Raw genomic sequence first — 25,720 nt, forward strand, 5'->3', positions numbered from 1 at the left:
TGCCCAGAAGGAGCGGTTTTTGGGCTCTGTCCTAAAGGTTTAGTGGCTTATATCGGCTACAGCACGAGAACCACGTGACTAATACCACCAAGTTACTGTTAATGGGTTGCCAGCTTTATAGGCATTGGTCAACAAAGTACACATTTCCACATTAAAGCGGTGAAATCAGTTTGTGTTCACTGCCTGTCGCAGTTACTATTGTGTTGTATTGTTTTCGTTGTTCAACGCATCTACACTAAAAACAACAGATACTCTGGGGTTCCCCGTAAACTTTTCATGAAGGGGACTTTCTGGATGATCTGATCAGTGAGAATGTCCCTCTGTCGTCCAAGGTGTTGAACGTGTAAATATAATATTACATGTGTAAAACCGTTCAATATTTCAATTCGTTTGCCAACACAATCACATGAGCTGAAACTAGAATTCACTTGCACATTTATTCTTGGCATTCTGGCATTTATTCCTACTTTGGTGTAAACTTCTCATTCAAGGGAACTTTTTGCATAAAGTTCTATTGAAAAGAGAAATGACACTGGGGTCGATGCAAATGACCTTTATGAGTGAATTCCCATAGTGTGACAGTGAGATAAGTGAGCATTGTTTTCACTTTCTACTATTATCTACTTTACTAATCATTTTATTGAACACAGTAAGGCAAAGACAAGTACTTTGTGTTTCACCACCTCAGAGGGAAACCTTTATTGTCTTAAATATTTTAAGGATCAGTCACATCTGTATTGATTATAATGCATACTAAAAATTCTTCGATGAAGCAGAAGGTTCCAAAGAATTCTGTACAGAACCAATGAAGGAGGCAGTTTATACTTTCAGCCAACTTGTCAACTATTGGGAAGACGAGGAATTTTATTATAACAATAATTATGTTATGTGATAATTTAAGCAAAACTGTAATATGTCAATACTACTCGCCCTCTTTTGCCCTCACACTAAGCCACGCCCACTGGTCTGTTCTGGACCACGCCCCTTTCTTATTTCGCTCTGAATCACCAGTTTCTCACAGTTCCTCACACCTGTTACTGTCCTTCTGCTGCTGCTAGGTCTTCAATGGCGTTCATGTCACTGAGCGAGGTCTGTTTGCACCGGTTCTGGATATCTGAACGTTGTCTGCCCTCAGGAAGTGGGTGCCTGCAGGTGGTGAACATGTGGTTTGTCACCCTGCCATAATCAGGTCATACACGTTTTGTGCTTTCTATGTTTTTTATATTGTTCATGGTAAATAATGGTACACCATGTTAGTCACGGGTTAGTCCAGGTCATTTGAGGTTAAAACCGTGTACCTAGTTAGAGTTCAGTGTTTAGATAAGTCTGATGTTTTGTTCATGTATTCAAATCAACAGATAATGAACAGGTATTTAGACCTCCTGGTTTAATTTCTAAACTTACACTGAAGTAGTGTTTTTGCCTTCTTCTGTTACTGGGTTATTGTATTACTTTGTGGATCTTTCTTTCTTTCTGATTCTGTCTAAAACGATATTCACAGATATGCTCTGCCTTATCGGATTGTGGTACGTGACGATAGAGACGTGACAATAGAGACAACAAGACTAGAGAGAAAGAAGAGAGAACGATGGGATTAGAAACAAAGCACGCAGATGGATGTGAGGAGGGAAAGTTAATGGGGAACAGTGTTACAGGAAACATCGAAAGCACCAGTTTGTGGGCCTCCTCTATGTTGAAGCCCCTCTGCACCTTCGCTGGCTGCTCTGGATGCCAGTCTCCTGCAGCCAACTCCACATGCTGGGCTACTCTACAATCAGCTGCTAATATAAAACAATATAATATAGTGGAAGCAGCTAGCCTTACGTTCTGTAGTCCCACCCACTCTATCCTTCTGTCTACTTCCTGTTGTATGTGCACATGAACAAAGGTTAGGAATCGGCAGATAAGATCCTATTGTCTGCCTGATTGGGACATGTTCACTGAGTACATGTGTCAGAGAGCTGTGTTGTTGTGGGAGTGGCTCCGCAACCTTCTGCTTGAAAGAAGCACTACCAGACCTGAAAGTGGGCGTGAACCCAAATCACAGCCACTTCTAAACGGCCGGCTCCGAGGCAGGTGAGTGACTTCGCGTGACGGAATCGCCACGACGCGGACCTGGCCGACAGTTCTGCCGCAGCACGGAACGCATGGCCCGTGTGGGGTGAAAGCTACAAACGCAAGATGCCGACTTTAGGACTGAAGAAGAAAGACTCGTCCAGAATGGAAAGACCGGCGCTGGATTTGCCACAGGTGAGATTTTAAATTGAGCCAATTGAGACGATGGCTGGTCAAGTCCAGCACGTTTTTCTGACCCCTTGTACAATGTTAGTACTACACGTGAGTAGGTATGTAAGGCTTTAAGTCCAAAGGCAACACTGAGGCCGTTGAATAGGCCTCACTGTAGCATGCTGTCATTACAGTGAGGTCTGTGCACCACGTATTAATATAACTTAAACATCGTCAAAACATTCTCACTTCCTTAATTCAACCTCCTTTGTTTGCTGTACGTGGTTTCCCACAACAGGAACTCTTGCTCATTTACCCAGAAACGCAGCAGCGGCTGGTTTTAGGAAGGTGCCACATTCCCACAGTAGACTGTGTTTATCAGGTGTAGAGGCTGATTGTATTTTACAATGCGGTGGTTCCTCATTGCAGTTCCTGTGACACAAACACAAACACAGGCAGGCGTCTGTTAGTCTGATGCAATGGACAAACTCACATCATTTGAAATGACCCTGTAATAGTCATCAATCAGTCATTAGTTTGGGCTGCGCTTCACTTCATCCTATATGAAGTAAAGCACAGGGGGTTCAGCTCCTGAACAAATCTTAAATATAACGTAAAAACAATGGGTTTTCCATCCAGATATGATGTCTATATGATGTACATGTTTCTGATCGTTTGCTGGTTCGCTGTGGTTGTAGCTGACCAATGAAATGCAGCTGAGCATCATGAACAAGGTGAAGAACGGGGAGCTGTCCATCGAGGATGCGCTGAAGCTGGCCAGCAACGATCGGAAGAAGCTGCTGAGACAGCAGAGCCTGGGTGACGAGGTGAGCGCGCGTGGAGCCAGACACGCACGCAGCTTCTTGTATGTGGCTTTATTTTGAAACATCTACTTAAAGACTGTCCAAAACGTGCACGAGGCTCATTCTAGATTGCCTGTAGGTGTGAACGGTTGTCGGTCCATGCGTTGCCCTGCGATGGACTGGTGACCTGTGCAGTGTAGCTGGGATAGGCTCCAGAACCACCCGCGGCCCCGCATGGGACTAAGCGGTAGAAGATGCATGGATGGATGCATACTTGGAAACTCTGATAGTGAATCTGTGTCTTTTTTAAAAATGACAGCCATTAAAGGCTGTGTCACTTTGTTTAAATGCTGCTCTGCCTGTCGGATTGGTTTAAAAATAAAGACACCGCTGAGCAGATTGTTTTGCTGAGAGCGATAATTATGAAGGAATGCGGCTGGTTCTGCACCATAGAAGGAAACAAACCATAACTATTGTTCAAGCGTTTCCTTTTTAGTGTTTATATGTGACTTTGTGGTTTTTTTTTGGTTCCTTAATAGTCTTTGCAGGAACAACTACAGTACAACTTCAGCGTGTATAAGCACAGTCACCACAGATGGCAGAAGAGAGTCATTCAGGTGGGTTTGAGGAAATGCGTTTCTCTGTACAGCCAGGATATTTTTGCAGGACATCATCAGCCTAGATGCCAGTGCACTAATGTGACCATGAATCCATTTCAATTCAGATTGATTTCAAGAACTGCATGGTGTGCAGCATAGAGAAGGGCATCGTCAAGAGACACCTTCCGTTCTGCATCGTCAAGAGTTGCGATGATGGAGTGGGCTCCAGGTTCACCATTTCCTTTCAAGGGCGCCATGATTACGAACTGGAGGCCACATCCCTGGAGGACAAACAAAAGGTGAATTTAGACCTACAGCTAGTACAACACTACAGTTTAATATATGGTATATCAAAATAAGCAGGGCAAACACTGATACGTCATGATTTCTTTCAGATTTTGCAACTTGTGAATCAGATCATTTATAAGAACATATACGGTGATCCTGATCCTGAGGAGAGGAATTCAGACTCTTGTCCACGAGCACCAGCGCCTCAGAGCATTCGGAAAGGAAACCTGTTACTGCACAGGGGTGGCCTGGCCTCGTTCAAATGGGTGAAGTACGGCTCAGCCCTCGTGTCACTGCACTAGTAACACTATCATAAGGCCCATAGAAAGCAAATAGTCCTGCAAATACATCTAACTTACAATAAGTCTGTAAAAGGACGAAATATGAACAGTTTGGAACGGCCCTGTTCCCATTGTGTTCCAGGTACGAGGCTCAGCTTCTGACAGGCCAGCTGACACTGGTCCCCCTGCGGATTCGAAGCCCCGTCGACGGGGAAGCAATGCTGGTGATACCGGAGTCCATTGTGATCCACCTCTCAGATGGAGATACTTGCATACAGAAATCCCAGGGATCAGACACTTTCATCCTGAACACACACAAAAACGAATACCAGTGAGTTGAATATCACCACAGTCAGCAGTCTGAGATAATAGCAATATGATAAATGCTACGTATGAACATATACTGGTATAAATGCATCACCCATGAGTACAACCGTCAAAAAGTAAGATTATCTTTTATTTTTGCAGATTCCGAGTTCCCATAACAGAGGACACCACTCCCGAGTCTGCTCAGAGTGAACGGAACGCTTGGGTTCAGGCCATCGACAAACTGTGCTCAGACTGGAAGAAGAAATCGGCGCAGAGAAAAATGAAGAAAAACCGTCCGATAAGCGAAGAACGAGAGGACAGTGACGTGGAGCTTGAGTCGAACGGGGGGTTTAGTGCCGGGAACCTGGCAGTGATTCATCCTCCGGTTGACCGTGCACCTGCGGATTCCGCCTCCGGGGCAGGTCCATTGGCTGGCGACACCAGTCCCTCCTCTGCTGTTTACGCGAGGCCCATTCCTAAGACCCGCAGGAGCGGCAGCATCTCCTCCGCTGAGCCCAGCGCCGCCCCCCTCCCCCACCCCCGCCCCCCACCCAAGTCGCCCGGCGATGCTGCCTCGCCGCTGCCCCCCTGCCCTCCGCCCCTGCCCCCCCACGTCGCCCCTGCGCCCCCGTCGCCGCAGCCTCTCCCCCAGGACTCAGGCTCGCCCGCCGTGACGCCGCCTCCCCCCCCCCCCGGGGCCCCGCCTCCCCCTCCTTTACCCCCTCTACCCTTTAAGGGCCCAGCCAATTCGAGGAAACCCACCACCAAAGCGTTCCACTGGGACGTAGTCAGCTCAGAGAAGGTAACATTTCCCCCCACGCTCCACTGACGGTAATCATGCTAATTCATTTCTAATGAATCTGCGTGACTCGTTCGGGTTTTAAATCTATTACCGACCAACACAGAAATGTCAGTTTTATGGTGATTTCATTTCCCCTTTTTGCTGGCTGTGTACAGTAGCTTTTGAAAGTTAATCATACTCTGTAGGGAATTCATTTGCCTCTTTGCAGATTGGAAAATCATTTTGGACACAAGGCAGCGCCGAGAAGACTCAGATCTCCACGTCACGCTTATTGGAGCAGTTCGCTGTTAAAGAACTAGCGAAGTTTGGTGTGGCCGACGTGATTAATACCCAGCAGATTATGCTCAACCAGAAGATTGCACACAACTTCAGTGAGTAGCTCAACAACAAATCTTCTGTGGCGAAGTTGCTCATAAATATCTGCAGCAACGGATAAATAACCACCTTTTTAAGTTCCTTAGCTAATAATATAATTTATGTGAGGTAATGAAAAGCCGTCATTCTGCCTTGAGGAGCTTGGTTCCTCCTATAAATAAATGTAAAATTAACCTATTTGCCACTAGAGGGCAGCACCACACTGAGAGCGTTTCCAGTAGGCATCAGCAACAGTACTGTTAACGTCAGACTCTTTTTTTTTCTTCATAAATTGCATCCGAATTGTCCAGTTTAGGAAACTGGTGTGAAATGGTGATAAAAGATTAATTTTAATATGGTTGAGGCTATAATAACTTGTTGTATCTAATATATTGCGAATGCCTGCGTGTGCCAGTAGGGGGCAGTGTATCACCAGTCTAGCAGCGCCATAACTTCCCTATGCAGAGCTATTGTGAGCTGAAATATCTTCCATTTCTCATCTAATGGCTTTTCACTTTTGATTAGTGTTAGTGGACTCGGCAGAACAAAACCTGAGCCAAGGGAGAACATTTCAGAAACTTTTTCTCCCAGACGCAGACACTGCGATACAGATGTGGCGGTGGAGCTGGCGATGGCGCTGCTAAACGCAATAAGTGTGAGAGTGCAGACTGGCGACATAATTAGAGTTCACACATTCATAAAATATGAATGGACGAAAGGAGCTGCGACGACAGTGATTTCCTGTCTTGATAGGGAATACAGCGCCATTCAGAGTTAGCGCCTCTCCCTGACCTGGAAACCTGGGCTGTGTCAGGAGCTGTGATGACAGCCTGCAGGCAACCTGAGGCCATGCATCCTTCTGTTTGGAGCTGGTGGAAAAAAATAGACATCTGAAGAACAAGGGAAACCTTGTCATGCTGTCTCTGCTGCGTTGGTTCCATTAACACCCGGATTGAAAGTGACACAGCGGTGGAGGTGGAAGTAGGCATTTACTGGAATGAGGACAAATAAATTAGAATAAAATAGGTTATATCACCATCCAAAGCCAAACAAAGTAAATGCAGGCATCAATAAGTAGTACTTAAAGTATCAAACAGATATTTGTACACGTGGAAAGGTTGTACTACTACTATTACTACTCTATAATGATACTGCATTTTCAACCATGTCTTTTCTTCTTATTAAGTATTTTGTACAAGAATATTTGAGCTCTTCATACTAATATTAAACAACCTGTCAACCAGAGCAAGCAAATGTTTTAAATAGGATTGTATTTTTTTTTAGCCACATTAAGTAATTTACCATAGGCCTAGAGAGTATTTGTACGGTAAGAATTACAGTACAGTAAAATACAGATAAAATAATAAAGTCAATTATTTACTTCTGTTGAATATAAAAACCAAATCACTGGCTGCAAATCTGTTCAGCGGCCGAAGCGAAGAATAAGTAGCTGGGTATTTTTATAATAAAACCAGAAGATAATTAGTCCAGAGGTGACGTCTGCCTGGGAACAAGATAAAAACACAGTATTCCCTCAGCGTTCGGTATCACTGGAGCGAAATCTGCAGAAAGAATCACTGGTGTTTCTCTGCGTCTCGGCCTATCTCCTGGCATTCGTCATGCAGGCGCGCTCGCACAAGCCCTGCCTGTGCTTGTTTGCATGTTTATCGACACCAACCTGCCTAAATTGGTGCTGTTTATTCAGCTCATGTCTCGTTCTTCGCCACACTATTTATTCGTTTGATCCCATTACACTGCGGCAGATTCTCATCACACTGTTTTCCCAGGGACGGGAGCGGCTCGGCAGTCAGTCAGATCCCACTTCTGTTAGATAATCTCACAGACAGTGAATGTAAAAGTAAAGGATCAATAATCTCAGGAGTGTTCGTTAGGAACCAGGTGCTGTAGAACTGGATCTCACGCTGTAATGTGAATTTACAGATGGAGAAGCTGGGGCTCAAGGCTGCATTATAGCTGCACTGGGTAGTTTCCTCTCCACGTGTGGGCAAATATTAGCAGTGTTCGTGCTGTAGGACAACACTGTGTGGATCCATGCACCTATTTATAGCAGCTTAAATGCTCTGCAGGAAAAAAGTGTAGCCGTGTTGCTTTTTTTATTGCACTTCCTGGAGAAATCCCCGCGTAGCAATAAGGTGAGGCGGTGACATTCTGAAGTAAATAATTATTGGCCTTAGTAAACAGGAGAGCTTGAACGACTGTGAGGCCTGGAAAAAATAGCTGTTTCTGCAACGTATGATTTAAAATGTGGAAAGAATCGAGAGGAAACTAAAAAAGAATAATAAAAAACATGCAAACCTTTAGGATTATTAGCGAGAATCGGGGATTATCGGTCTAATCTCGAATGCAGGTTCACAGTCGTGCGCAACGGCTCGAACCAAGAGACGCTGAAGCTCACGAGACGATTTGTGGACCAGTCGATTTTTAGGCGGACTGCAAATTAAGAGCATTCAACACGGCTCTAACATGTCCCAGGAGTTGTGGAGAAAGCAGCACGTATTAGTGCGATATCACAAACAACCCCGGGGCAACAAGAGTTCACGGCCTCTCCTGCAGCAGCTACTGTTAGTGATCAGGAAGAAAGACGACACACTAGGACACAGTTGTAAAAAATATAATTATACTGTGTAATATAAGAGTGCTGCATGTTAAATAACACTATGCACTGTACTGTAGGTAGTACAGGTAAATACTGTGTGAGGGTTTGATTCCCAGGTGCCTTTCTGCAGTGAGTTCAGGCTAAATCGATCCATAGGATTGTGATGAGGCCGACTTCATGTACGCCGTTCCTTTAAATGTGCATCTGATTAACGTGGGCATTTACCTTCAAGCGGATCTAACGAGTGGAAATGTTGCACTCGTAATTAAAAGTGCACCCGTGGATTCCTGTGCCCAGCGGGACTCTAATGTGCCAGGGCACTGCCCAGTTGTGTGTGTGTGTGTGTGTGTGTGTGTGTGTGTGTGTATGTGTGTCTGTGTGTGCGCATGTGTGTGTAGGTGTGTAGGTGTGTAGGTGTGTGCGTGCGTGCGTGTGTGTAGGTGTGTAGGTGTGTGTGTGTGTGCGTGCGTGTGTGTAGGTGTGTAGGTGTGTGTGTGTGCGTGCGTGTGTGTAGGTGTGTAGGTGTGTGTGTGTGCGTGCATGCGTGCGTGCATGTGTGGGCCCAACCTTCTTCTGATGACACTGGTAGCACTCGGCATTGTTCGGGCTGCTGTGATTCCTCGTTCGAAAAGTGACACAGGAGTCTCGCTTGATCCTGGCGAGGGAATAACTGTCTGAGGTCATTAATTTCAAGGATGTGGCCATGGGCTGATTACAGATTAGTACCTGCAAAATCCATCTAGTTTATTCAGCTGTAAAAAACGCGGTCTCACCATCACCTGTGAAAACAAATGAATGCAGTGGGTCCTGTTTTATTCCATTTACAATATATAGTTATTTAGACCCTTCCGGGCAAACACTCCTAGGTTCAAGTTGGATTTCTCCATTTACCATTGTTTCTGGGAAGTGCATGTTTTAAATATGTTACATGTGCAACACGTTGTGTAGGTTTTGTTTCAGACCATAACATTAGGAGAGCTACATGACAAAAGACATGACATGAAAAATGCATGAACTCCACTTAAAGAAAAAGTTTCCTCTGCACTGGTTTGACAACTGTGCAATCCAACAAATGAACATTGAATATGATATTTTCAAAAAGCCAAAGAAAATGGTGTCAACCATCAATGCCTGAATGTCTAACTGGCTCAACATGTCTAAAATTCCTGACTTCTAATGAATTCTTCTTCTAGCTTTTAAAATATGCGGAGGCATTTTCTGTTTAAAAAAAAATTACATCAGCTTTGACTCAAATGCAAATTTGTGCATTTCCCCAAAGCATAGAGGGAAAGTAATTAAGCAAAGGACCCTTTCACACTTTTTTTGAGTCATTTCATCACAGGATGTGAAAACTATCTGTCAAGAGAAAAGCTTTCATGTTCCATTGATTGTGTTGACTTTATTTTTCTTACCTACTGCTTGACTGTTCTTCCAGACATTTTCCTCAAAAGTTTCCCAGTGCAGCCGGGCGAGCTGAAGGACAAACTGTTCATCATTAGCGAGGAAGATGGAGGTCTATCTGATGAGCACATCACCTCTCTGAGGAGGTATGACTTTGTGGGTTCACGTTCACCCCTTTCATGTCAAACCAAAACGTGTGTGAGTGTGTGTGTGTGTGTGTGTGTGTGTGTGTGTGTGTGTGTGTGTGTGTGTGCGTGTGCGTGTGTGTGCGTGTGTTCATGTTCAACCATAAAACTTCTGGAAACTTTAGGACGACATGAAACACGGAAAACCACAGCCAGAACATGTGCAAAGGACGCAGCAGAGCAGACGCCGGAGCCTTTTACCAGAGCGGGACGCTAATAAAAGTTTTATCTCGGGTTATTCATGGAGTTGGAAACTATTGACATGCCCTCAAGAATATAAGCCACCGCTGAAAGCAGGTAAAATGCTTAGGGAGTCCTACTGGCAGGTTGCTCAGTGACTCTGGAAGCTGACTCCCCTGGAAGGTTAGCGATCTAATATACTATGTGGAGGGTTTTATTTATTCTATGAAAATGTAATATATATTTTAATGCGCTGTGGCATGGGGCTGAGGAATACAATCTTGGAAGAACCACTCTCAACAGGTGATGCAATATTAATGACCGGTGCTACTCTAGTGGCGCAGGCTGTAGCTTGGCTCATGAAAAAGTGAATGGCTCTGGTTTGAGGTCAGAATGCATGGAAATGACAGAGGCAGGAAGTCCCATTTAAGACAAGCGGGGGGGTTCAAATCCAGTGCAACTTAGTAGATGGCTGCTCCCATCAGTGCAGCGTTCCTTTATAGAACCTGACGAGGAGCACCAGCGCCACTTGGCTTTTAATCACTTGTCTTTCTAAAGGCCATTGGAAGCCAGTGTAATGGCATCAGTCCAAGCAAGGGAAATCGAGATGATGGCAGGAAGGGTCAAAGGTTCAAATGTGACGGAAAAAGAAATGTCGCCAATTGAAAGTTACATTTTTAAAATGAACTTGTATCTATATCCATACGTCCATTAAGTTAAAGCTTATCCAGGCTGACGCTGGCTGAGTGGGCTCTTTCCTCTGAGTTGTCCATCACAAGACAGGCCCATATATTCTTGCACGTTTGTTTGTTCTGGCCTTTAAAAACATAAAGTCTTGAATGCAACATCAGCGCAAGCAGCTGTTCATATGAGTCAGTAACATCTCAGGCCCGGATTTTCTTGTTACTGTAAAATATTTTCACATAAAAATGTTTTACAATTTTTTGTCATTAATATATATATATATATATATATATATATTTATTTTTGACTTTTTAAATTTGAGAATGAGAATTTTCTGCTCAAACATAATCTAAAGGTTCCTGCAGACCTGTCTGACTGATCACATTCATTGTCACAGTCCTACTACTGTAGTATGAATGCAGGAAGTCACAGAAAACTCAGGTTACACTCAAGGAAACCACTGCGTCTGACCCGAATCCTCTCTTCTTTGCCTGTTCCTGTTTTGCAATCTGAGCGTATCTACATGTGATGAGACGTGTTTCTCTGTTTTAACGCTGAAGGTACGTCCCCACGTTGGATGATGTGGAAAAGTACAAATCGTACAAGGGGCCGGTGACAGACCTGCACATCGTGGACCAGTACATGCTGGAGGTAGAGAACAGTTTATACTGTGACCTGTGCATCTACGTTACAGCCCTGTTCAACCTGACTCATAGTCTAGAGAGGCCCCTTTGTATGGTTTGACCTGAATTACGAGATTTTCTAACTTTTTTTTAAAAAAAACAATAAGATTTAAAAGGAAGATTGGACTTCTATCTATCTTCACTTCTGTTCTCAAATGCTCCAAAACGCCTCTTTGAATTATACTCTTTGACACAATGACCCAGGCAGAATGTAGAAAAACTGACCATTAGCTCCCTCCAGGTTCTTATCGTTGCCCTGATTACGGTCCTCCAGCGTGACGGCGTGTCATCGGACCCACGTGTGGTTGGCTCAGGGCTGCTGGCGCGTTAACACACGAGCAGCAGGATCAGCCCACAGTGTATCGCACCGCACATAAGGGAGTTCATGCTTAAGAGACAGGGTGACACTGCTGATGGAAACCCCACGTACTGTACCTCTGGAGACACGCGCCATCTGTGCCGGTTAAACAGACAACATGATCCATCCTCTTTTTACGGCTGCCAATTAAGGCCGGTTTTCAAATATTCACATCTAACGCGCTGCAATTTTCATTCATGTAACATATTCTCCTCTTAAAACCTATTAAATTATAAATGAAAATGAAAGACCTGAGCTAAATAAGATAAAACCTGAAGTGATAAGTCCTCTATGTGACGTCAACTGAAGGTGTTTGTCAATCAAAGAGTTATTTTAATTTAAAAGAAGTCGTCTTTTTCTTAGAAACAGGAAGAAAATTAAAATGATATATTTTTTAAAAACCTGATGACAATGGTGAAACAATTCTGTTCTTGCGTGACACTAAATGGGTGCGACATTTAAAACAATGCCACACCCTTACAAGGATTTGAATCCATGAGTGTAAAAATGTGAGACTTAGATAATTTATAAGGAAAATGAAGAGAGAAAGGGGAAAAGCTGAAGACTCTTGATCAGCATTATAAATGTGCTCTTGAATGAAGATAATAATTAAGATAAAATATCATTTGTGAATCTGTTTGAGGAGAAGCCTGCTGTCTGAAACCACACCCATTCATTCATTCATTCATTCATTCATTCATTCATTCATTCATTCATTCATTCATTCACTATCTCAAGTACTGTGTATACCGCTCAAAAACGATCACAGTACGGTTTGTGGATACTTCCTAATGAAGCTTATTTTTCATGACTTCAACCAAGAACAGAAGTGACAGCTGAATCGAAGAAACACCAGAGACCAACATTATGCTTACAGCTTTCAGACTCAAAGCACTTGACAGAAAGTTCTAACGTTTCACTTATAATAATATAATTATGAATATGGACAAAACCGCTGAGAATTCTGTGGAGCTTGTCCCAGAATCCATTGCGGGGGACTCGAAGATTCAAAATAGAATGTCCCCGTCATTGTTGGAGCATTTGGACCTGATTGCAAAGCCCAAATCTCATCATGTAGGTGAATACAGGAGAAATACTTGAGAATGTGATTAGCCGGTGACTAATGCTGTGAGCACAGTTTGAGTCCAGGAGGAATAAAATTACACCTGTGTTACCTTGGCATGGTATCGGTGTGATCCGTTAACCTCTTATTAGAAAATCAAAACGTGTCAGGAAATGTGATAACACAAGGAGCGTGGTGCTGGCGAATGACACCTACTGGATTTTTTCGTTCTCTTTTTAGAAATAGCCCGTTGATTGCATTAGATGCATTTATAACGCTGACTGCCCCCCTTTAACGAGCCATCGGGCCAAATGCCCTTTGACCTTTAGGAGGCAGGAGGCGAGACGCTTTGACAATGTGGAGTGATTTATTAGAGGTTAGCGCTGACGCAAAGGTCGACCGGGCGGCTCAGCCAATCGTTTCAAGGTGTCGAGCCTTCAGTTTCTCTGTTAAATCAGCCTGTCGACAGGCCTGCAGCTCCCTCCTCCCACCTCAGGTGATCTCACTAAAGAACTGGAATCTGTGAGAACGAGCTGCACTCATCCAACGGCTCCATCTCCCAGGAGCATTCTTTTGAATTTTTTTTTTACATGATTCTGAATAATGGCATGGAAATGCTGTAGGATGTGTGATGATGTGGTAATTGTGCGCTCCTCTTGTATGCACACAGTGTAATAAATCCATCTTTCCCCCCCGTCCAGATGTGCAACATCCCCAACCTGAGCACGCAGCTCAACCTGCTGCTGACTCTCAGAGAGCTGCCCACCAGCATGAACGACCTGCAGCCTGTGAGTTCGCTCCCTCACACACACACCCACACACACACACACACACACACACACACTCAGAGCACAGGTCAAACCAGGTGTGAGTCGGCTCCGTCTCTGGAAGCTGAGGCAAAGCGGGCGCGACCGCAGCCGCTGTGGAAGCCACTTCAGGAAAGATGAACATGCTAATTTATTCCACAATGCAAATGCTAATGTTCAAATTCATCGTGGCTTGAGACTTAAATGAAAAGAACATCTGGGGACAAACTGACATTAAAGGCTTTTTCCCTCCACTTTGACTTTTACGCTGAAGTGCCGGGTGAAGTATTTTCTGTTCTGTTTGATGGACGGTAAAGAGTCTTGAAATCAGAAAGCACGGGAGGCACTTTAAAGCACCTCTCTTCATTTACAAGAGAAGAAAAGATGAATCTTAATCAAATCAAGGTCCTTTTCTGTGGCTGGTGTAGAACATGCAAAGTTTTTTTTATCCTTAAGGGAAACACAGTTCAACCCACTTTGGGCTTTTTATAAGGTGGATCTGTCTAAATTCATTAATTGAATTTCATTGTGGACTCTGAAAACTTAAATAAAAACAGGGAAAACGGAATGCAAAAGTTACAGCACATGACGAGGGGCTTTGTTGTGTGCTTCTTTAACCCTGACACACTCAGTCAAGTGTTGCAGCTTGGTGCAGTGTGACTATCTTACACATGCCACGTTTGTCATTAGTTGAACTAATTGTTAACACTCCGATAAAGGATTGTTGTTTATTGGCATCGGGGACCTGCAGGGTGTGAAGATATTGCATTCAGACAAGAATACCTCTGAGCGCCTCTGTTGTTGCTCTTGTTTGTTTTTTCCCTTTTAATTTTTGGATTCTCTCAAGCTTCTGTTCCTTTCAGCATGAGTGCTTCAGCCCTAATCTCTCGTCTGCTGACTGTCTACGAGTGCGAAGCAGAACAATGGATGAGAGCGATGGCGCCGTAATGTGTTGACTGTGGCGGTAATTTTTCTTTCTGACTGGAAAGATGACTCAAAAAGAAAGATTAGCGGTTTCATTAAATTTACTTTTAGTTTTTTTATCTTCTTTGATTTGGTTCCTCTTTCCATTTCCTTTTACAAGAATTTACAACATTTTTCAATCAAGCATTTTCATTTGTGTTAATGTAACCTATGACAAAGCATGTGCCACCATCACGCAATACAGTGTTCTACTTCTAAACTTTATGTCCTTTTAGTCATTTAGGACACAATTATACAGAGCTTAGTCTAAACAATGGCATCAGACAAAGGAGGTTTATTATGGATTTCAGAAAGGACTCCTCCTCCTTGACTCCAGTCAACAAATGTATTCTCCCCAGTAAACATTTGTGTATTGTAACCACTGAACTCACCCAGGACCTGCGGTGGATGAGATCCTCTGCTCCACAACAAAAAAGGCAGAGGATAATAAAACAGGGACATAAAACACTTCTCTCTGGTGAGGAATGGCTATCCATCACTAGGGTCTCACCCACAGCAAACGTTTTTCCTCCGCTGCTGAAAACCTTTTTGGCAAAAAACACTGTTTCTAATTCAGAAATGTCTCAATATAACATTGACGTGTGTTTTACTGCCTTTAACACGCTTGCTCTCTGGCTTTATAGCGAAATGGACGGGTCATGATATACACAGACGGCCATCGGCCCAGTCTTTATGCTGCATCCCACACTGTTTGACTCGCTTCAGCCGATTTCAGTGGATCCAGTGTTGATTGAGAGCGCTCTGATTGACTGCTCAACTTGGCCAATCAGCGGACGCGAAGCCGCTCCACTGGCATTTACAGGCATCTGTGTTACAGTTTTTCTCAGTCGCTTTAGTACAATTCTCAGATCAGAATTGAAGTTTGCAAATATGTGTGTGCATTTCTCAGAACAATTTGTACAAACAGCAAAACACTTTAGATTTCTTGCAAAAGCCTGTAACTTGCTCAAAATCTTTAGTTCATCTCTCAAAAATAAGTTTTTATGTCATTGAACGTGTCAGTGGCGTCAGAATATCAAATCCTTTAGTCATTGTCTACGAACAAGACAGTCAAATTACTTAGTCATGCTGTCAATATTACTGTGTACTTTGAAGGGAGGTTCTGACATAAACTATGGCTAAAGTTTGGATGAAAATTACCGTAAAATGTAAGTTACACCTTTTTGTATGATTGCAAGAGACTGGACAATGGCAGCCAGGAGGGTCATTTGTTTATGTGGCTGGTGATCATAAACTTTCCATCCTGATGCCTGATGATGTTGGAGTGATGAAAACTCATATTGTCCCAAACTATCACATACTTTGGCAGGCGATCTCCACTCTGACCCCTCTCTTCTTCAGGGATGAGATCTCTGTAGAGAGTTTCTAGAAAGGTGATAAGATGCTCTGTGTTGTATGGACCAATTATGGGAATATGAGTAAGCAGACCATGGTCAGAGATAGAACTTTGTGTTGTGCTCCAGCCATATATATATACTTGCCAGTCGATGATTATTGAGATGCACCTTTGTTAGAGAAAGTCAAGTCACCTGAGAGCAATTTATCAAATCAGGACAGATTTAGAAAAAAACACATGAAGATGTATAGAAATATGTTGGTCAACCATTTTGCAGTTAATGACTTATACGATGAACTACTGACTAGATGTTTTGAGGAGTAAGACTATTGCACCTTGAACTATATAATACATTTCGATCAACATGACATAAACACTTGATAATGTAGCAAAGAGCAGTGAATTGTACATAATCATTTGAATGCATGTACCAAAGCATTTGCAACTTGTTCAAAGTAGCGAGAAACTGCTTATAAGATGTGCACACGTGACATCATGATGTGAAGATTGAACAAATAGTTTGAGAATTTCATTCTGATCTGAGAATTGTACTGAAGCGACTGAGAAAAACTGTAATATAAAAATAGAAGAAACGCTGCCAAGTATTGAACAGTCGACTTTTGCCACACTGCCACGAATTTTACATACATCACTTAGACTTAAAAACCAATTCACAGTCGTTTACTTTAAGTCTTCTGGACCTGAAATTCATTTTTTTACTGTGACAGTTCAGCACGTTTCCTTGACTTGTTTTCCTATAATAAATGGAGCGCTTTTCTGCTTCATAGGGCACGTTGCATCACAACACCAGCGTAATGGGCACAACAAGCTCAGGCTCATGTTTGCAGTTTAGCCGTACAGGACGGCAACCGCTAGGACACACAGCAGGTGGAGCTTGAGGGAAAGCCATTATGGTGCAGGAACCTGTGCAAAGAATGACGATGCCAGCTGAATATTGTATCTGGATGCGCTATCTGTCCCACTAGAAGGTTTGGGGCTACTTCTAAAACAGCAGCATATGGTGGGAGTGTTCTTTCTGGCGGGCATGGACCTTATTTGGAATACCTAACTCTTTGTCAAGGACTTTGATTCCCACAGCAGACTCCTCTCTCCTCCAACAAAGTATTGGCAAAACCTAAAATCCCACTCCCATTTCTTTCATTTTTTTCCCTTTCTATCCATATTCAACAGGATGTGCTGAGAGCTGCTTAAGCAGGGAAATTGGTCAATATTCTAGAGGGAGATTCATACTTGACACAATTGCATACCAAATAATAATCTTAAGTAACAACAAGGCCCTGATTATTCATTTTATGAGGTCAAATGAGGTGCTGTGCGAGACATCTTTATAATGTGAAGCACTGAAGCCTGGAGTTATTTTTGTCCGTACTGTGTCGGTGCAGAAAGGTTGAACCTGATACAAATGGTTGTGCGGGTGGAATGACTGCGAGCGGCTGCATGTGGTCGGATTATAGAGCAGAATCAATTTGCTGTGTGCCCCTGTTTGTGTTCCAGCTGATTAACCAGAAGATCAGAATGTGCACACAGCTGTACAACAGCAGGTCATTTGTTTCGGTGCTGGAGTACCTTCTCGCCATCGGCAATTACCTGAACGAGAACGCCGGAAAGGAAAAGGCCAAGGGATTCCGCCTCTCCTCCTTAAGTAAAGTACGACTCCACCACTGTTCCTTGACCTTTGATTGAGTTGCAGCGATAGGCTAATGAGACTACTCATTGATATACACAGCAGGGCTTCTGTGCATCTTCGTTCACTTTCTCCCTTGTCTCTCCTGCTGCGGTCGCTCAGATTCATGCAGGTCTTTGAAAATAGGAATTCTGACACACAATAAGTTGTTGTATGTGCAGCTACAAAAGGCAGCTTGTGTTAGAGGCAAATCACCTTTAAGTTGCATTTAATTTGTATATACTTTCTACGTTTAGTTCATTTAAATGTGTAGTTGACATTTGCCCCATGCTTATTGGCTTTCTTGTCAAAAATTATAACTTGTCAACTTGTCTGATCAATGTCTAGCCAATTCTCAATAACATGATAAATAGATAGATGGATGGATAGATGGATAAAAACAAAGACCACAGGCCTCACCTCTACAGACTCCCAGAGACATTAAACAGCTACAAATAATATCATCACAAAGTTTGCGGCCATTTTGCTAGACTGCACACCGTCCACTGCGACTTGCAAGTGCTGTCTGCCCTTCCTTGGATTTAGTTCGAGACGCTCTTTTGTGTGCAAGTCCCTCTACTGGGAATGTTTAAGGGGCAGTGCTCTGGGCACAAAACTAAAAAGTCCTCCGCTGCATTTAATGAAGCCAAGTCCTCGTGTTGCCTCAGAGGTGTTTGCAGGTCTAATTGAGGAGAGTAAACTGTTGCTGCTTGAGACAGACTCTTGTCAAATTAATGGCTGACTGCCTCCAACAAAAATGCATGGAGGTTATCTGGGATCTTTTCTGGGGGCCTTGTTTTTTACTTGTGAGCATCAATACTTGGTGCATGTCTTGTTTATGTGGCCCTTGGAGGCCTGTCTGGACCTTAAATTGGTAAACAACATAACCTAGAAAAGACTATGAGTGCCTATCACAGTATTGGAGATGCCCTCCATGCATTTCAATTATGTGGCAATGACAAATGCAACATGGCTCGCATGCTAGAGTCCTTATCATGTTATATGAGGCAAGCATAATGTAAAAGCATCATTGTTACTGCTGCTATGCTGCTACACACACACACACACACGAAGGTTTGTGATTAGTCTTAGTTTTCGATGGCAGCATTGAGTCCGTGCCCCCTTTCATTGTGTTTTCCTTCATCCTCAGCTCTCCCAGCTGCGCGGGAGAGGCAAGAAGTTCACCTTGCTCAACGCCCTTGTGGAGCAGATCATGTTGCATGAACCGTGCTTGGCCACTTTTACCCAAGAGTTGGCAGAATTCGAAACTGTCCCTGGAGGTATTGGCTAATCAAGATTTGATCAAAAGCTGAAAAAAGTGTCTGTAGTACATTTGAACTGAGGTTAAGCGAAGGCTGCAGTTTCTGTGTGTGTTACTTTTTTCTTTCTTTATTTTGGTTAGCTTCCATCAAAGGCTTGACCGCAGAAGTAGATGGTGAGTGGATCACATTTTACTACTGTTGATGTAAAAGATGCTGAGATCACTGTAATACTGAGCTTCCTTCTTTGTGCTGAGGCGACTTATTGTGAAGAAGTGGGATCGTAACATTTACTAGATCTTTCTGTATTTGCCGCTTCACTGTACTTTCTCGTAAGTGATCTCATTGTCTAGGGAGTAAATGGGCTCCAGCCAATATACTGTCTATATGATGACATTCAAACAGTTGCCACAAGCACAAAACTGCACCTCACAGGCTCACACAGGAGACAGCATCTGATTTAAAGCAGCCATTTCCTTCACTGGTGATATATGATGGATGGTAACAAACCACGTGTGTGTGTGTGTGTGTGTGTGTGTGTGTGTGTGTGTGTGTGTGTGTGTGTGTGTGTGTGTGTGTGTGTGTGTGTGTGTGTGTGTGTGTGTGTGTGTGTGTGTGTGTGTGTGTGTGTGCTGCTTCAGTCCTGAAGAATGAACTGCAGAAAGTCATTCAGTACAGGAAAAACTGCAAGAAGAGAAATGCTGGAGCTCAGCCCCTGAACTTCACAAAAGACCTGAAGGTAAAAGAGAAAAGACTTTGAGTATTAGAACACGTCTACTTACAACGTAACGATACTCATTCAATGCAGCGTTTGCCATCAAATGAAACCAAATGTGAAATATGTGAGAATCTACAGAACAGGAAGTAAAGTATGGTCGAGTCAGTTAGTTGGTGCTTTAATAGAATAGTTATCTCATTAGAATTACTCATCTCTATTGACAGTTAGATCAGAAAAAATGATATTTGATTCACAACGAACTTAAAAATTACAAAATGAACAAATTAAGCGCGCGTCTTGTGTTTTTCTCTTACACCCCAGATGGCAATTGAGAAATACAACACTGATCTCTCGGCACTGACGAAGACGTGTGAGGAGATGAAGAAACTCTACACTGTCATACTGGTAATCCTTGAGTTATTATTTCAATATCTCTTTTGTACAGTTTCAGAGATGAATGGTTCGCCGTTCTCGTGGTGTCTAGATGACCCTCTTCAATTATTTGTCATCTTATCTCGTCATGCTTCGCTGGGAGAGTCCGTATATTTTAGAGGAAAAGGGTCCCAAGGTTACTGCTCATGAGCCGGGCGTCCTTGAGGCTTTACATAGGGAAGCAGCGCATCTGATCTAAAATATGGCTTCCACATCATCTAATGGCAGGCGCCGATGAGCTAACGCCCTTAAATATGCTACACTAACTTCCCCAGGGTTATTACTTGAGCGAATGAGTGAACAATAGATAATATCTCCTGTATCCAGGAAGTGTGAGAGACAAGTTCATCATGACCCTTAATGTGTGATGTCACATCCATTAGTAGTCCACAAAAGATGCAAACGTGTCACTGAGGCGTTTATGTAGTTGTACAGCTGTTGTGTATTAATGTACTGTAACTAACAACAGCACGTAAACAGATACAGACGCACTAAATATTCTAAACTAACTACAAGTAATATAGCGACAGGAAATATAGTCACAAACAAATATGCATTTTTTAATTTAAATAATTCATCAAGAAATCCTGCACAGGAAGCAGTTACAGGCTTTTGCATTCCAGTGTTCAGCTTCTGGGGTCATCTGCAGATTTCACCCCCATGCAGTGAAGCACCGTGAGAATCTGGCTTGGACTCTTATAACCTGTACGTAGCCACGCTGCTCCCATGAGGTCTAACACACTAGAGTGAGTTGGAGCTGTGCCTTTTGCCTGTCTGCAGGGAACAGCGTGGTGGGTGTGACCGTGCTGCTAAGTCAGCATCCAATTAATGCTTTGTGATCGGTCGGGCCATCGCGCGCTCTGTCCATCTTAATCCTCCTCTTTGCCAGCGCATCATCCTATAGATCCTATTTACCTTGAAACAAGTGTATTGCAGGCACAAGTTTTCAGAACTAGACACATCATAATCATAATGTAAATGTCTCCTTGTACCAAAAAAAAGCTCTAAGCTCATTGGGCAGGCCTAGGTCTCTTTTCATTCAGCAACAGGTATAACAACATAACAGTGTATATGCTGGAGCTTTCATTAACGATGTGGTCTCTGATGGACACTACAGGTAAATGCGTTTTGTTTCTCAGAGAACTGCACTCACTGTATTTCAAGCATTTGCTTTCTAGTAAAAAATCCTCCTCTGTCATATGATCAGATTTATGAGAAGTGCCGGTCTCTGTGTGTTCTTCTATCACATTGTCTATAAAAGGGAACCACTAACCTGGTTAGATTAGGGTTAGGTTTATAGAGCCCAACCCTGTTTTTGACATTTTAGCAGGTGCTATGTCTTTTTTAGTGAGTCCCCACCAAAAACAATCAATACAAAAAGTGGTGCCCGTTTTCACTTTCTTTTATGACTATGGACGATCCATCATCATCTCTCCCTTCCTGCTGCGTTTGAGTGCTGCGATATAACAGCGTAGAGGTTTGAGCTTCAGGCCTGGTAGGCAATTGTGTTTATACTGCTGTGGATCCTCAATTAAATTCCTGTGCGTTACGAAGTTTTCCCCACACAACCGAACAAAAGCAGAGAGTTCTGAAAAGAAATCACCCAGCTTTTGTTTGAGTGAAATCTGGACCGGCCACCAGTCCATCACAGGGTCACACACTCACACCTATGGGCAATATGAACTCTCTACATGTGGTTAATCTGACTGCATTTGTGAGGAGACAATCAATAAAATACTGGAATTGTTAAAAATCCAGTTTGGGACTCCTCTACGTCTCTTTACTGTAGCTACATCTGAGTTTGTGTGATTTAAGCCATAACTAGGAGTTACTTTACATGCATCTAACGAGCTGTTGACAACGCTGCTTGTACTTGAAATGTGTCCACAAGCTCACAGAGCTATGAAGACATGTGTCCCGAATGCTGGTGAGCAAAGTTCCCCCTGTGCTGCGTCTTACGCCGCAGATAAGAGTGGTATCGATCTTCTCATTTGTCTCAAGTACCGTTGCCCAAATTGAAGAAGTGAGAACATCCTCCGCGATGAAGCCGATATTATTCTTCCCCATGAAGCATCTGGTGGTTTAGTATTCATGGCCTTTCAACGTACAGCTGACCTTGCCCCGTTTCTCCCAGTGGAATCACACCCAGACTTCAGCGTTTGAGCCAAATCCACCTGCGTCCCTCTGTAGGTGCGTGGGCACAAGCTTCTAATTATGTGTGTGACTGTTGAATATAGAACAAAAGCCCTTCAGGAGCGGTGGAGAAAAGGATTGAAAGTGGCTGGGTGGGGATGTTGTGCGAGGGAGCAAGCAGGTTGGGGAGAAGGCATCATATTTAGTCACATCTTGTTACAGAGAAGGGGAATTCATAATGATGCCCTTGAAAAGCTTACATGCAGATTTATTAAACATAGAACACGCTCATGAAAGTTTTGGGGGGAGCTGGATTTGGAAGGTTTTTTCTTGCTTTTACTCTTGAGGCATGATTTTAGAAATAGTATTGAATGGAAGGAGACACTTTATGTAACATGTTTCCGTCCATGTTGTAACTTATCCAACGTCTTGCCATAGAAGTAGCACTTGAGGCTCACAGGCCGTTTACAGTATTCGTGTCAGTATTGTTGAAAACGATGCAGATAGACTCGTTGGCACAATTCTAGGCGGTTGTAATATATTGAGAGGACAGGTGTCAGTAACGAGCTGGCATCACTGCCATGCTAATGAAGACAGGCGTCTGCACCTGTGCAAACCAGGAAATGTCAGAAGACAGAGTCATGCCAATACTGCAAAGATTACACGTGAAGCTTTTGGAACAGCTTTCAGGGGTTTTAGCCACTTTGGGTGCTACTCTGACAGTTTATTAACCTCGTTAATTATTATTTTTTAATCAACAGATCCACACAAATATTTTATGTTGATAAAATAATGAGGCCAGGAGCATGTGGAGTGCATCAGGTTAAGAAATGAAGAAACCAATTTAGAGAGTGAGAAATAAAAAAAGTCAGTTTAACAGAGGAAGCTGAGATTATCAAGTATATTTTTACAAACCTTTTCCCCTTAGGTCCAGATGTTAAAGCCGTAAGTAGAGCCTTTTAAGCAGTGATGGGGCTCCGTTAGCTGATCACAGATATGCAGGAGCCCGACTGGCTAGGGCTTTTTAAACACACAGTACCGTCCTGAAATTAATCCTAACGCTCACAGATTATCTGTGAAGTAGAGCCAGGGGTGACGGTGCAGCTTAGACGTGATAGAAAACGCTCAGTTTCCATTAAAGCTAACCTCAATGATTCCAATCAACAGCAGGGATTCTGCCGAGAGAAATGGTCTCCGGTTAATAAACACTTCCAGGAATGTACGACCTTTTGTTAATGACGCATTGGTTACGCAGCAATAAATGCGCTGTACATTTGACTGGGTGTTGCTACTCAGCTGATAGTTTGTGTAGCAGTGATATGTCAACTTCAACAGGTAAAATGAATACACCATCATTATCCACCATCTACACCCAGATACAGTAACTGTACGTCCATTCAGACTTTGATGGGGCCTTTAATTACCTCAAACACTGACCAGTGACAGTCTTTGTCACAACCAGCCTCCACTCCAACCTAAAATGACTACTATATTTGGAAATCCATCATTTCAAAGGCACCTGTTGGAGTTTTAGACACACAACACTGGTGGCCTTGTGGCTTTGAATCGCTCCAACAAAATTTCACCAAAACAGAAACTCTTGTCACATTATTGCTCCTGCTGTAACTATGCTGCATATACTGTAATATACTAAGGTACGTATCAATCAGACCACTCTAATAATGCAAATGACAATGAATAAGAGCAATCATAGCTTAGTATCAAGATGGATGAAAAAAACAACAGCATATCTTACTTGTTTGACATTTAAAGGCCTACAGTATATGAGGTTATGCTTTGTTTGAAGGAATTCACATCAGTAGAATAAAAAACAGCTAACAGCATTGAAAAAATTAGTAAAAAATAAGAAAGGCTCAAATAAATTAAGGGAGCAGCATCTTGAGTCTGCACTTTAATCAGCACCTCCAACCTGCACAGTCAACAGCATGCTTTAAGCTTGTTAGTGCACTTAGCCACTGTGACCTCTTCTGACAAAAATTGATTTGAGAATTACCAACATTGTTATGGCAGCCGCCCTTCCTGGCTCAGGTGAGAGTATTCATTCAGCAGTACATGTCCAGCTAATTGTGTGAATGTACTCAAGGAGCTGATTGCATGCTGAGGCATCGTATGATGCAATTATGTTCAAAGAGCCTTGCTATAGAAAATATGCACAGTCCTTGCACCGATTCACAGATTGGAGTGATTGCGGTTGTTAACAGGAACATTTCTATGTTAGTTTCTCAGACTTCCAGTGTACTTGAACTTCACATTTCTGCTTTTGTCTTGTTCAGGTTAAATTTGGAGAACCAGCGGATAAAGACTCTCAGGAGCTCTTTGGGATCGTTTCTCAGTTCGTCCAGGACTTCAAGAGGGCTCGCGCTGAACTCGTATGAGTTGTCCATTCAAGATGTACTGTAGAATGCAGCACTGCTTGATTAAACAGAATACACATATTATGATGAGTCATGAGCCAAGATATAAACACATGGTACAGCGTAGACACATGTAGCATCTTTACATACATTCTGTTTTGCATCATGCTGAGCTTGAAATGAACATACTGTACAAAACAAATCTACCTTATGCATACGTGCCCCTGTATTTATACACGGTGATGAAGGTCGGCCTGCGTTCGTCGCAAGGCATCATGTTTACTCACATTTCCTGCTGCCAAATTTGATTTCAAAATGTCTCGGTTTGAGGAAACGCTCATAGACTCAAGTGTACTGTTAATAAGCGCAGCTTTCTGTTGGCGGGGAAACAAATGAGAGGAGACCTGAGGGACCATCTGAGGCTGAGGTACTCTGGGTGGGTATTTGCTTTCCGAACATGCTGTGGTTCTGGGTATTTCATCTCATCAAAACATTTGCAGGTACAGGGGAAAAACTAGAGATTTTAATTGAAATGCTGCATTTGCAGAAAGGTGTTATTCATTAGCAGGAAACATGCCAAACTATTTCATTAAATGTCTTCTTTACAGCTCTTTATCTTGTTTGTCGTTCTAGTTTGTAGAATTGCAAATGAATGAAAAATGGGGTAATTTTTGACAGTGATAACTGTGTATTGATAAAAGAGACAGGAAATTAATGCCACAAGTCACTTCTGTCTCTGAGAAATTAGATTCATGTTTAAAGAGAACTACAGTCAAAGAACCACATTCATTTTCCTTTTGTCACATTAAACATTTTGTGCTTGATCCAAGGAACGTTGCAGCACGGTGGCAACTCTGTGCTGCGACGTTGGACTGCGTGTTCTGCCACTAAACTGGCAGCTGGGACTAAATCTAATTCAATCAGAAGTGAAGGTTGTGAGGGTTAAACTGTTTCCATCTAGCTGCAAATTAATGTAAAACTGTGCTCAATAACAGTTTTATCCAATGAATGTTTAATTAATATTAGAATTTTACCGTGTTCCAGCTCATCGTTTGCTTTTACGATTACTGACACAAGACATATGTGTGGCCAGAGACACTGGACACTAGAATAGCTAAAATTAGCTCTGGGGAACGAGTTCTTGATGTATGTTTTAGGAA

General features: G+C 42.9%; 1 protein-coding gene across 1 annotated transcript; it reads left to right on the top strand.

Moving 5' to 3' along the window:
- The first annotated feature begins 1,162 nt into the window (after positions 1 to 1,162).
- On the top strand, positions 1,163 to 25,175 carry LOC114858863 (uncharacterized). The gene is made up of 17 exons (XM_029156518.3): positions 1,163 to 2,250; positions 2,925 to 3,053; positions 3,569 to 3,646; positions 3,754 to 3,927; positions 4,024 to 4,187; positions 4,340 to 4,528; positions 4,666 to 5,308; positions 5,517 to 5,679; positions 9,715 to 9,826; positions 11,290 to 11,380; positions 13,535 to 13,621; positions 17,475 to 17,627; positions 18,794 to 18,923; positions 19,046 to 19,078; positions 19,544 to 19,641; positions 19,942 to 20,025; positions 24,480 to 25,175. Exons 1-17 carry the CDS (start codon positions 2,182 to 2,184, stop codon positions 24,579 to 24,581), a joined length of 2,499 nt encoding a protein of 832 aa, XP_029012351.1. The 5' UTR covers positions 1,163 to 2,181; the 3' UTR covers positions 24,582 to 25,175.
- The last annotated feature ends 545 nt before the right edge of the window (positions 25,176 to 25,720 follow it).

This window comes from Betta splendens, chromosome 7 (genome assembly GCF_900634795.4).
Source record: "Betta splendens chromosome 7, fBetSpl5.4, whole genome shotgun sequence".
NCBI classification, from domain to species: Eukaryota; Metazoa; Chordata; class Actinopteri; order Anabantiformes; family Osphronemidae; genus Betta; species Betta splendens.

Bases quoted from the DNA above. Each gene is read 5' to 3' on its own strand.
- LOC114858863 (XM_029156518.3), top strand. From the start codon at position 2,182: ATGCCGACTTTAGGACTGAAGAAGAAAGACTCGTCCAGAATGGAAAGA. The intron at 3,928-4,023 runs GTGAATTTAGAC...GATTTCTTTCAG, and splicing joins CCCTGGAGGACAAACAAAAG to ATTTTGCAACTTGTGAATCA. The intron at 4,529-4,665 runs GTGAGTTGAATA...TTATTTTTGCAG, and splicing joins ACACACAAAAACGAATACCA to ATTCCGAGTTCCCATAACAG.